A 12,620-nucleotide genomic window follows, 5' to 3' on the forward strand; every position below is an offset into this window, starting at 1 on the left:
TGGCACATACCATGAACTCTGGTATGCGGGTATGTGCCACACGTGACTGAGGGAAATGGTTTCATGACGTACGCGACAGGTATTTTGCGTTATTCATGTCATCATGCAGTGAATCGTGTTCGTCATACTCTCATCCTATGCTATGCAAATTTTGGTATATTACAACCTATGAAAACGACCGGGAGAGCGCCCAGACGTAGGCGGCTAGATAGATAGATAGATAGATAGATAGATAGATAGATAGATAGATAGATAGATAGATAGATAGATAGATAGATAGATAGATAGATAGATAGATAGATAGATAGATAGATAGATAGAAACGCCCAAAGTGCCAGAGGTTCGCTAAGAAATGCTTCGCACTATTGGTGCCAAGCCTGAAGGAAGAGCGCAGTTGGGGTGGCCTTCCTTGTTTCTCTTTCTTTACTTCTATCTTTATTCTCTTTCTTTCTCTTTCTCTCCGTCTTGTATCTCTTTTTTGTATCTGTTTGTTTCTATTTCTTTCTTTCTCTCTATTTCTCTTGCTTGCTCTCTCTGTATTTTCTCTTTCTATCTCTTTCTTTTTTTTCTCTCTCTCTCTCACGGGCTCCACTTCGCCGAGCAGAGTCTATGTTTAACGCTAGCACCTGCTGTACTCGTTAGTGAGGCTCGTCCAATTTCTGTGGCGCATACGCACCTTTGGAGTTTTTGCAACGCCGCACAAACTACGGCGAGCTACAACAGCTGTTAACTCGCTGTTACAATTAGGGAAGGGTACGCATCTTCTACCTTGTCTTTTCCCTTTATCCCTCCGCACAGACGATATGAAAGAAGAGGCGGGAGTAGGCTTCCCGACTTCCCGGTCGCAAACAGCAGCGGCGTTGCTTTCTGCGCGAGTGTTAGGCCTAAGCGCTCGGAAACTGCGCTTCTTCATCCAGGTGGCGCTGCTCGGACGCGGACCGGTTTAAAGAGCGGCCGATCGCCGCCGCTACAGCTTAATTGCCGAGCGGCCCCCCAGGTGGACGGAGCGGTGTTCGGGGACGACACCTCGGAGAGGGCGCCACTTCGGGGCGGGCTCGCTTCTCGCGCACGAGGCGGATAATATACGGCGCTCCCGGCGCGCGCGTTCCTCGCACGCATCGCAGGCACCGATGCGCTGTGTAATTAAGCGGTCAGACTTGTGTGCTGAGAAGTGGGCGCGGGTATACGGGGGTTCTGTTTGTACCAGCGGGCACCGCCGCTCTCTTCTTTTTTGCTCCTGCGCCTCACTTCATCCTCACGCGAGCAAGCGTGGTGGCACTGCCTGGCCAGCCGGGCCTCGTTAATGTTGTACGCACGAACTCCGCGCCAGAGGGCGCTCGTGTACGGAGAGGCGTTTCGGGGACGACGACACCGCGCGCGGCGGGTCTGTGGACTAACAGCGCGTGGCGATACACCTCCGTGCGCGCCTGCGATCAGCCTTTTTCTCGCGGTATCTCACCTCGAACGTTAAACCGCGTGCAAGAAGCTCTAACGAGCCGGCGCGGATGACGGTGATGAGGAAGATAATTACGGTGGCGATCGTGATGACCTTCTCTTACGAAACTGCTCAATGAAAGAGGTGGAACGCCATAAGCTTTCGTGCTCGTACGCGTAGGCACGATGTACCGGTACCTTAGCATTTATGGGCTCTTGTAAGCTCTCAAAAGTACAAGGCAAACTACATACGCGCGGATAAAGCTAGCTGCTGTGCCTGTAATGAGCCTCATATTGCGTATCCAGCTGTTCGAAGCGCTACGTGGAGAAGGATAAAAATGATCAGCCTTCAGAGTTCTAGAATGTCAGTACGCAGATCGCTGTCGTTTTGAAACGCGCCGTGCACTTTTGACAAAGACAGTGAAAACTATATATGCCCGTAAAGTGCGGTCCCTTAAGTTCTTTTTTATTATTATTTTAATTTTTCCGTTGGCGCTCTTATATAGAGAACGAAGCGACAAGATTATATCCTCCAACCAAAGAAGCATGTCTTCTTTTCTGTTTTTATAAAACCAACGGCGTATCCTGGAATGCTACGGGGTGGCGGTATAGGTTAGATGTCGGAGCGTGCTTAAAGAATAAAATATAACTGTACGTTAGGATGATATATTGTAAGAAGATTTCTGCTATTAAGGATAAAAATGACTTCGAACATGACGTAATAAACTTCGCCGTGCCTCATATACGACCTAGCTGTCTTCGACAAAAGCATGTTGACCACTTCGATTGTTCGTGAGTCTCATGCATGACACAACTCAGCCAACCTTTATGTACGTTCGTGCGTGTGTTTGTATGTGTGCGTGTATATACACATGCAAAACTGAAAAATTTCGGGCAGGGCATTGACTGGCTACGCCGCGAACCGAGAATGAATAGGTTGCCCACTGTCTGCATGCGTGGACAGTGCATGGTGTCTCGGGCGACAACACGGTCTGACAGGATGGTGGCCGCGCTTCGCAAAACAGATCCGGTGGCATGCCCAGGAGCGCGCTTTTTCTGTCCTCGAGTCGGCGTCAGAGCGTGCGTGAACCATACGCGTACACCTCCGGGGGGTGGTTAGGCGATGTGGGGGGTGGGGGGGGTTAGAACAGACAGCCCACCACTAGTCGCGAAGCACGCTGCGCTCGCACGGTCCGCCCCAAAAGCACACACGCATCCAGTGCGCGCACGAAGGGCACCCCGCCCACAGCGCAAACTCGCCGCTTCCTGCGCGCGCACCGTGGGTCTTGCTTGCTTATACCAGACACGGAGCCCTCTCCGTTCTTTTTTTTTTTTTCGCCTTTTTTTTTGACGAGATCCCGTTCGTGCCGAAAGCCTGGTTCGAGGCGGCGACGGTGAGCGCAGATCGGCTTCTGCAGCCGTTAGCGCGCATCACCTCCCCTCTCCTCCTCCTCCAACCGTGATTCCTCTTTTGTCTGAGCTCACTTCAGCGCTTGAAGGACAGTTGCGTGAAGGCTGAGTGCGTACATACGTGTACACATTTACTCACGCTCAGAGGCCTTGCTCCGCGTTCCTGAGCGTTTACTCTGTGTATACCATGTTTTCTTTTTATTTCGTTTCTCGCTCGCCGGCGAGCAGGATGTAAAATACCGCGCCAGCGAACGAACGACGCACGCACGAGCTATCCTTGGCGCCACAGGTGACTATTTTATTAGCTTGTGCCGGACGCGTTGGTTTCGTGCCCCGATGTTCCCGACGTTGGCAGCGTCGATGAAGTTACGGTGTGGGGATATTTAACAGCGTTGTGGATATATGTACGCATATATGTACGTCCAATTCTCGTCCCGGAGAGAGCATCTGATGCGATCATACGTGGTAGGGGAGGAGGTGCAATAACGAATAGACACTTGATCGCATCTGCCTCCCGGCCCCCACTTCAGATCAAGGAGGTGCCCCCTCACCACCACCCCCCCCAAAAATAAAGAATATATATATATATATATATATATATATATATATATATATATATATATATATATATATATATATACCACAATATGATTATGAGGGACACCGTAGTGGAGGGCTCCGGAAATTTCGACCACCTGGTGTTCTTTAACGTGCACCTATAAATTTAAGTACACGCGCCTCGAGCATTTCGCCTCCATCTAAATGCGGCTGCCGCGCCCGAGGTTCGATCCCGCGACCTTGAAACAGCAGTCGGGCACCATAACCACTAGACCACGGTGGCGGGTCTTTCTCTCTCTCTCTCTTGCAAAACGGCCCAAGAGGACATCCCTTTCTTGTTTCCACTTATTTATGCCCGGCATAACTACCACATTGTTAACAGAAGCATTTGAAGTACACATATTCTCTTACGCCAAATGCCGAAAGTGATACATATTAAGTGAAGCAGTGCACAGAGAGGCATGTCTTACTTTTCTTGTGCGTATAAGGGACAAAATATCATCAAGGTCAGTCAAGTTAGGCGAGACCACGATGTAAACACGGGATACGGTATAAAAGGAACGACTACCGTTGTCACGATAGCATCATGAGGATGCTGATTACTGATCATATGATGATTATGGTTCATATGATCCTTTATGGTTTCTCTTCACGTGCAGGCTGCCGCGAGACGGCGTTCGTGTACGCGGTGACGAGCGCGGGCGTGGCGCACGCCGTGTCGCGGGCGTGCAGCGAGGGCGCCATCGACACCTGCACCTGCGACTACCGGCAGCGGGGTCCCCCCTCGGGTCTCGACTGGCAGTGGGGCGGCTGCTCGGACAACGTCCACTTCGGCTACAAGTTCGCGCGAGCCTTCGTCGACGCCGCCGAGAGGGGAAGGGACCTGCGCTTCGTCATCAACCTGCACAACAACGAAGCCGGGAGGCTGGTACGTCACTAGCGCGCATGCGCAGAGAAGGGCCTTGGACATCGGAGGGAGGGAAGTGCGGAACGCGTGTGACTGTCCGTCTGTTATACGCCTATAACAGTCGATAACCGAGGCCGAAGCTTTCTTGCAGACTAACTTGACGTGGTGCGCAAGCAGAAAGGAAGGGGAGGAACGCAGAAAATAGCGCTCTTTTCCTGCTCCTCCTTTCTGCTTGCGCAGTACGTCTAAAATAAACACCGAGGACAGTCGATTTCGAAAACAGTAGCGACGTCCTCTTCGAAAAGCTATATAGGCGAACATTGCAGCTATGAAACAGCACAGGGTTGTAGTCCTGCGCGTCATAACTCTAAAATAATGGAAAGAAAATAGTATACACAAGTTGATGCTTGATACGTCTGATTCAGCCACACGTGTAATCACACCTTCACTTTTTTATTTCATACTGTTTCACGCAAAGCGTTAGAGAATGACTGTGAATCATGTGTGCACCTAATCTCTGCACAGATATGTATTCGAGCTACGTCAATAATTTCACCTTGGCTCTTCTCGCTAATGCATATCTGGCCACTAAGTAGAAGGAGTATCCACTGAGTTTCAGTGTAGCTTACTATTTTTAAATGCGAAGCATTTCTTAGCGAACCTCTGGCACTTTGAGCGTTTCTATCTACGTATCTATCTATCTATCTATCTAGCCGCCTACGTCTGGGTGCTCTCATGATTGCCTCTTTAACTTCGTGTAGACCAAAATTTGCATGGGGGGGTAAGAGGATTTGACGAATATGATTGCCAGGTCGTGACATGAATAACTTTAAAATCTTGTCGCGTACGTCATCAAACCCTTTCCACTAGACACGTGTGGCACATACCCGTTTACCACGGGCCGCGGTGTACGGGTATGCGCCACAGGTGATTGACAGTTTATATCTACCCAGGAACGGCGAGAACAGACATTGGTAACTTAAATGCTAGAGCGTTAAGGAAAGCCAACATCGGCAGCGTTGACTCAACGGATGGAAAGAATGAAATTAGGATCGCAGCAGGAATCGAACCCAAGCATTCTGCGTGGTAATCGGGTATTCTACCACTGAGCCACGCCAGGTCTATAAACTGGTTTGGAAAAACAGCCTACGCAGGCGTAAGATCGGTGCAACGTCAATTGGGGTTGTGGTGCTGGCTATGTAATTTTACAAGAAAGCAATAAACACTACATGATACTGCTACGATGTGTACTCCTACGATACAGGCGTCATATGAGATTAACGTCTGTAGTTGCAGTGTTGGCTCCGCTTTTATAGCAGTGTAATAAACATTCGTTTGTATTCCTATGATTCGGCAAGCTATATTGAAGCATTGCTCGACCCCGGAGGAATACATTAACGAAAGTTAAGTTACATATGATATCCACATCACCGCACTGTAAACTGCACTTCGTCCACCAGAACGACGCAGTGTCCTCTTCATTTCTTACGAGGCTGAGCGATGGCCTCATGCTGACCGAGAATGATGCCAGATTGATTGACAGCCGCTTTGTAGACTAGGCTACGTAGGCTACATACGCCCAGGTAGTCTACGAATACGACAAACACCATCCACTGATGTTGGTCTATGTAGCACTATCCAGGTCTACCAGCCTCGACGGCCTATACCTCACCAACGCGAAGGGTGACTTCAGATTCCGACATCTCGCCGGCTCTGTCGACAAACAATTTGTCGACGAAATGACCGAGGCATCCACGAATTCCAACAGCTCTACTTTACGACATACTTCACTACACATGGACCCCTCGTCACCACGATTACGACCGGATCCTATACGAAGTCATGACCAGCTGCTGGTGCTCACTGATCACGGTGATGGTGCCCTTGTTCAAGAACTGTCAAGAACTTCTGGCACACATGCACACGGGTTTGTGAAACGTGCATGCGTTCTCGGGACACGTATAACCACTACATATCGACTTACCGCTTCTGGTGTTGGCAATACCCACGTTGCCATTGCCAGCGTTACCCAACCGTGAACAGCTGGTTATGTAACACATATGCAGCTCTTCAACATATATATGTGTGCGTATAAAATTTATACAAATCTTTAGCGTCATTTTGTAACGTGTCGCTCAGTAAAAAAAAGTTACGCCACAGTCACCTACCCGCCGCATGCTTCGCATAACATCGACTCCCACGGTACGTGGGATCTGCCGAATTTTTATTTATTTATTTTTTCATCACGCATATACATACAATGCGTACGAAGCGGTGAGGTTGAATGTTTGTGCTTCCCATTCTAGTAACGAGCTGCTTCTCTCTGCAGCATGTTCGCCTTGCAGGAAAGACAGTCATCAGGCGATGCTCGAATGTAACGTTTCCATGCGTTCCGTCGCACTGCGTTCGTAAACTGCTCATTACGTGTAACCTCAAAAGATGAGGGTCAACTTCTATGCGGCAAATAAATGCAGCGCAGGGGCCACAAGTGAGCCCCTCTGTTGGACATCTCTGCCGGATGACTGTTGTTTCTGTTAAAGAATGTATCAGTGTCACGATGACATATACGAGTCAAGAATATTCACATAAGCTTCGTTTGCACGCAATGCAGTTGCTATTACACCTGCACGAAAGCAGGGAAATTGTCCGGGGGGCTCGTTTTCTGCATTATACACAACTAATGAAAACCAACTGACAATTAAGCCAAGGAAAGCGTAGAGGACATTATTTCTGGTATCTTAACTGCATTGTGGTGATTCTCACTTAAATTGAAAGAAATAAAAGCGGTCTAAAAATCACCCTTTCCTTCTGTGGGATCCGAACCCACAACCTTCGAATTACACATTACACAGTTACACAACCTTCGGTGAGGTTTAACCTCATCCACCCTCCCCCTACCCCGAAATTGTCAATTTTGCGTGTGTATATATACACGCACACATACAAACGCACGCATGAACATACATAAAGTATAGCTGAAGCACCCCCCCCCCCCCCCGTAAAAGACTTCTGGCTTCGCTACTAACTGAAGTTAAGCGACTTACTACTACGAACCGGTTCCGGTGTGTCGGGTAAATAGGGCACACTCGCGAATCAAGTGGTGCAAAAATGAGGACAGAGCATATGCGGTTGCTGCCGAACCCTGCAGACGTGGCACGCCTCTGTAGTAGGTTCAATGCCCTTGCAGCGATAAGAGCAGAGCAATGGGTTTGATCAGTCAACGGAATAATGTGGCTCCGACAGTTGCCGAGGTCTGACGAAATGCGCATCCCACTGTTCATTAGCGCAGGCGTGACGGTCGGATCTCCGTCTGAACCACGTATATAGGCCAAGGGTTGCGCGCTTGCCGTTGACACAGCTCTGGGCGCCGCATCGTCGACAGCGTTCAGGCGGTGCGCAACGACCGCGTTCATGCGCAACCAGTGGACAGGTTTCTGTGCCTTCTTCACACTCGACGTTGAACGGGCCGGGGCAGTATAACACAACGCACGTCCCGACTGCGGTGGCGGCTGCGCGGCAGGGTGACTCCAAATGGGGGCTCTTTAGGCGCCCCCCTCTCGCGCCACGAGGCCATGAAGAATCGCGGATTGGGTTTCGGAAGCGAGGACCCCGTCGAAAAGCGCAGACTGGCGAACCCCCCGTGGACTTGCCGACCGCCGGGGGCCAGCGGCGGCCATAACTCAATGTGTCACCGAAATCCTGCTCCCGGGTGGCTCTTGCCCACTCGCGGCGCGGCCCGTCTTCGGACTCTCTCTCTCCCCCCCTTCCTTCTTCTTTCCTCTTCACTCAGGACTTTGCGCGCTCTTTAATATTGCGTCTTTCTGGTTCTCCTACACGCACCTGACAGCTTTCTTCCTTCCTTTTTCTTTATTTTTTTTCCTGTACGAAGACGCAGCAGGGAGAAACACTCGGTCTTGTTTTGCTGACTCCCCGGGTTCGGTCCTTCGTCGTCGTTCGCCAGGTTGCTACTCTCCCTCGCACGACACGGAGTCGCTAAATTGAAGAGACTCTATCGACACGGTGGCTGGCCGCAATGTGGGTGAGAAAGAAGGTATAGACAGTGCAGGCTATATGAAATGGACTGTAGGTGGTAGGGAACGCAAGGACGTGGCTGTTGGACTCGGCAGTATTGAGTTCTCGGCGCTGTATTTTGGCGTGCATATGCGGGCACAAATCTATGCGCCATCACTGAGAGAGAGCGCGTAGCCGTTGGAGGCAGAGGAGGCCACCTTTTTCTGCTTTCGCGATGGACGGTAAGACTCGCGAGGAACGCATCGGGGCGGTGTGCGCAGGATGCGAAGGCGACTGGGGTGATGTGTGTGTGTGTGTGTGGGGGGGGGGGGGGGGGGGGGGGCTGCAAGCGAAAGGAATGCGATACGCAGGATTTCCTTTTTGTCTTCTCCTTGCTGCCACCTTTGCTCTTTCTTTTATCTTCCATTCCTGGGAGGAGCTGTCGCTGACCTTTCCTTGTACAGAGCACTTGTAGCTGCCGCGGCGATCCCTCCATCCCACTGCACCTCTCCGCGGTCATCTTGTAGTCGATGACAAGCGTTGCGTAAGTGGTTGTGTGGGTGGGAGTAATGCGTCTTCTTCCACTGAGACGTGTGTTGTCGCCAGTTTTCTTGCCTATTTTGGTTCTTCCCTATTTCTGTCCATTAATTGGTTTCCTTCTTTTAGTTCTCATTCTCTTCATTTCTAACCTTGGAATCTTTCGGAGCGACGAGCCAACGGTAGACGAGGGGGACAGCTTGGAAGGAGGCCTGTAGATAACTAAGTGGCGGAGCTGCGGTCTTCGTGGGGGACCTTATGGGTCTTCGGAGACCTCCTTATAGGGCTAACTTGACAAAACAGCTCTTCGGTTGTGTCGAGCCTGTGTCAGCGTTTGTCCCATTCGCGTTTTCTTTTATCGGGGAAGCGTTACCTCGCGACCTGAGCTTCGTTAATGGCCGGCCGTATGACTGATAGTGGCGAAGCACTGGCCGTGCGGTGACCCTCCTCCCGTCCCCCTGTCGTGATTGATGCGATGCACGAGAAACGGATGCACGCGACGCCTATTCGCTTTTTTTTTCTCTCTCTCTCTCTCTTTCTGTGCCACGGCGTGAGTCAGGTATACACCGCGGATTGCGTCGTAACGCGCTTTCAGAATGGCCCTTCTCGACCGTTCGTAGTCTGGACGCGTTGTGGTGTTCTATGTCCGATGGGTATAGACAAGGCTGGCCGCCTGCAGCGAACATCGTCTCTTTTGCCTTATCGCAATGGGAGCATATAGAGGCGCTGCTGGTTCGGCATTCCGCGCATGTCGAAGCTAGTTTTGAGGAATTGTACAAGGTGAGCATTCCTCCTGGGGCATCTACGGAGGAGGCGAATGAGTTGTTTGATCAAGTACTGTTCCTCTCTTATTTCACGAGGGAAAAAAGATGTTACGAAATGAGACACGGGCAGTTCCGTGCATCGGGTCAGTTTATTTATACCGATTTGCGGCTGCAGATGATTACGGGATGCCAGGCTCACGCCGATTTAAAAAAGAAAGAGTGAGAGAAAGGACCAATTTGAATAGTTGCCTTATTTATTAAATAGTATATATAATGCCGGTGTCACACGGTCACTTTTGGTCGTGATCGGGCCTGATCCGGATCGACTTTCTTGATCGTGATTGGCTCCTTTACGCGAGCTGCAGAAGGTAGCCAATCAATGTTGAGAAATTTGATCCCGATTGGGCTTAATCGCGATCAGCAGTACACCGCATGGACAAAGGTATAACTCGTTTAACTGTTTATCCCATAGCTGTCGAAATTGTCCCATGGGCTTACAAAATTACCTTCAGATTAGTAATGATGCACTGTGTTTACTCTTTGCAAGAACGGCGCCTTTCTATCTAAAAGCGTACTGTGACTTTGTTGGCTGGTTGAGTGAATCCAATGACACCGTGAGTACTATGAAATGATGCCTGCTAAAAGACACTATGGTACATATCCTTACAAGTGGGCGCAGATTAGCATGATTGAATGTGGAGTCCATTGGCTGAAATAGCTGGAATAGCTTATAACGTAAAGAAAAAAAGAAAGAAATGAGACTGCAATATGCCTTCGACGGTGGCGAAGACATAGTTCTGTCTTGTCACTGATGCGTGTGCTCGCGTCGCGATACATATGGCTTCCAACATCAACAGAGGCGCGCCGCTCAGTCTCAAAGGTTATTCAATGAATATATTTTTTGGACACTACTAAGATTCTCAAACATGCGGTCCATCCAGTTTTGGTATAGACGTATACGTGGTGTCGTGGTCCTTCTGAGCATTACCAGTGCCACTCCTTCAACGGGGCTTAAACTAAATGGCCAGTTGCTTCCGTCCATGAATACGTCATGCATGGGACTGCGCAAACTAACGTTGGTTTATTAACCCTTAGTATGCCTGTTTCCTGACTGTCGATCTGTTTTCTCACATTGCAGCAGGTGACGACCGAGACGCGGCGCGAGTGCAAGTGTCACGGCATGTCCGGCAGCTGCACGGTGAAGACGTGCTGGATGCGGCTTCCTCTGTTCCGCGACGTGGGTAACCAGCTGAAGGAACGCTTCGATGGCGCTTCGCGGGTGCTGCTCAGCAACCAGGGCAACATCCGGGGCTTCCGGGGCCGCCGGCGCAAGGGGCAGCCGCGCTCCTTCCACCTGAAGCCCTTCTACCCGGACCACAGGCCGCCGTCGCGCAAGGACCTCGTGTACTTCGAGAACTCGCCCGACTTCTGCGTGCCCAACGCCCGGCTCGGCGTGCACGGCACGAGAGGCCGCCACTGCAACGAGTCGTCGGCCGGCGTGGACGGCTGCGAGCTCATGTGCTGCGGCCGTGGTCATCGGACCGAGGTCCGCGAGGACTTGGAGCGCTGCGCCTGCACGTTCCACTGGTGCTGCCAGGTCAAGTGCAAGGTGTGCAAGGTTCGCCGCACCGTCCACACGTGCCTGTGAAACGACCCGCCATTGCCGGAGCACGCGCCGGACACGAGTACAAGGGAACGACTTGCGGAGTCATCAGAGTGATTTATATTAACGCTGTCCCTCCACAGTTACCGCTACCGTCCAGGCCGCTTCTAAGCCTAGTCAGACGCACATCTGGCATGGCTTAGCTAGCCTATGTAATGCTGGTCGATGACCGAAGCTGCAGTGGCACCGGCAGCTGTATCTTGAAGCTCTCGTTAGTGTCCGTGCGTACTGGTCGATGCACGAACTGGAACTCTTGGCTGAGGTCCCACATTTTAAAAGCTGCACGCGCAACTGGCTCCTCGCCTTGATCTTCTGGTCTCATTGTCACCGCGACCTCCAGAAACCTTCGTGCGGGAAAGTACAGTGCGTCACGCATAGACGAACGAAATGACCCCGTGTGACCTTGCGGTGACGTGTTCTGAACTGTGGATCTCTATCGCCGGTGGTGACTGTCAACTGCTGGAAAGTGGGAGGCCACTTCTTGGTGCGCACCTTCGCTTACACACATGCGCTTTATGTTAGAGAGCTCTGAGACTCTTGTCCATAGGGTTTTGCCAATCGAACGACGAGTGAACATGCGTCCTCGCGCGACTGTTGTGGACGGACCTTGCCGGTGAGCTGTTGTGGTATGTAGTTGTCCCGATGCAAAATGCGAGAACAGGATTCGGTGACAGCTTGTGTTTATAATGGACCGAGTGTTGTAAATTGTGAATGATGTACTTCCCAAGAACGGTGAGAGCTTGGAAACTGTTTTCTTCTTCCCTTTTGCTCGCTACGCATAAGCACTCGTGTATCAAATTGCGAAGCAAGGAATGATGTGCCATTCGTTTATTACGAGCGTATATCTATCTATACAAAAGGACTCGCTTCCGCGGAAAGGTTAACTTGTTTGTGAGCACGCCACCAGTTGGAATGTTCAGAAAGCCCGCGTCGTGACCCATCGTTCTTCATCAAACCATCTTCTATGAAGTTGAAACTGAAACGACAAACATGCACTTATATACTGACCCGTATATACGGGTGAGCTTCGACGGGTTCTCAGAGTATCTGTGGCAACAAATAGGCTATCGTTCTCGCTAACATGGCCTAGACAAGTCAGAAAGGACAGGACAGGCGAGCAGCAACACCTCCTTCATATTTCTGCCAGCGGATAGAAAACTGTGCCGTACGTGCGTAAAAAATACAATTAAACCAGAATTCTTCTTAAGAGAAAATGCCAACAAACCGGCATATCGGAAACATTATCAACCGTCCAACGGCAAACGTTGGTTACGAGAAGTCTTGTGAATCGGGTCCCTCTTTATAAAACGAAAAGAGAATAATGCATTCGAATGTA

General features: G+C 50.6%; 1 protein-coding gene across 2 annotated transcripts in view; it reads left to right on the forward strand.

Annotated features, from left to right (window-relative positions):
• Positions 1-11,283, forward strand: part of LOC119387163 (protein Wnt-1) — a 62,552-nt gene extending 51,269 nt beyond the window's left edge. For both annotated transcript variants that reach the window (XM_037654471.2, XM_049413390.1), the window contains exons 3-4: positions 4,062-4,330; positions 10,760-11,283. In XM_037654471.2, coding sequence (XP_037510399.1) covers positions 4,062-4,330; positions 10,760-11,269 — 779 coding nt within the window. In that variant the 3' untranslated portion in view covers positions 11,270-11,283. The remainder of the gene's footprint in view (positions 1-4,061; positions 4,331-10,759) is intronic.
• The last annotated feature ends 1,337 nt before the right edge of the window (positions 11,284-12,620 follow it).

The sequence above is a fragment of the Rhipicephalus sanguineus genome, chromosome 3 (assembly GCF_013339695.2).
Source record: "Rhipicephalus sanguineus isolate Rsan-2018 chromosome 3, BIME_Rsan_1.4, whole genome shotgun sequence".
Taxonomy (NCBI): domain Eukaryota; kingdom Metazoa; phylum Arthropoda; class Arachnida; order Ixodida; family Ixodidae; genus Rhipicephalus; species Rhipicephalus sanguineus.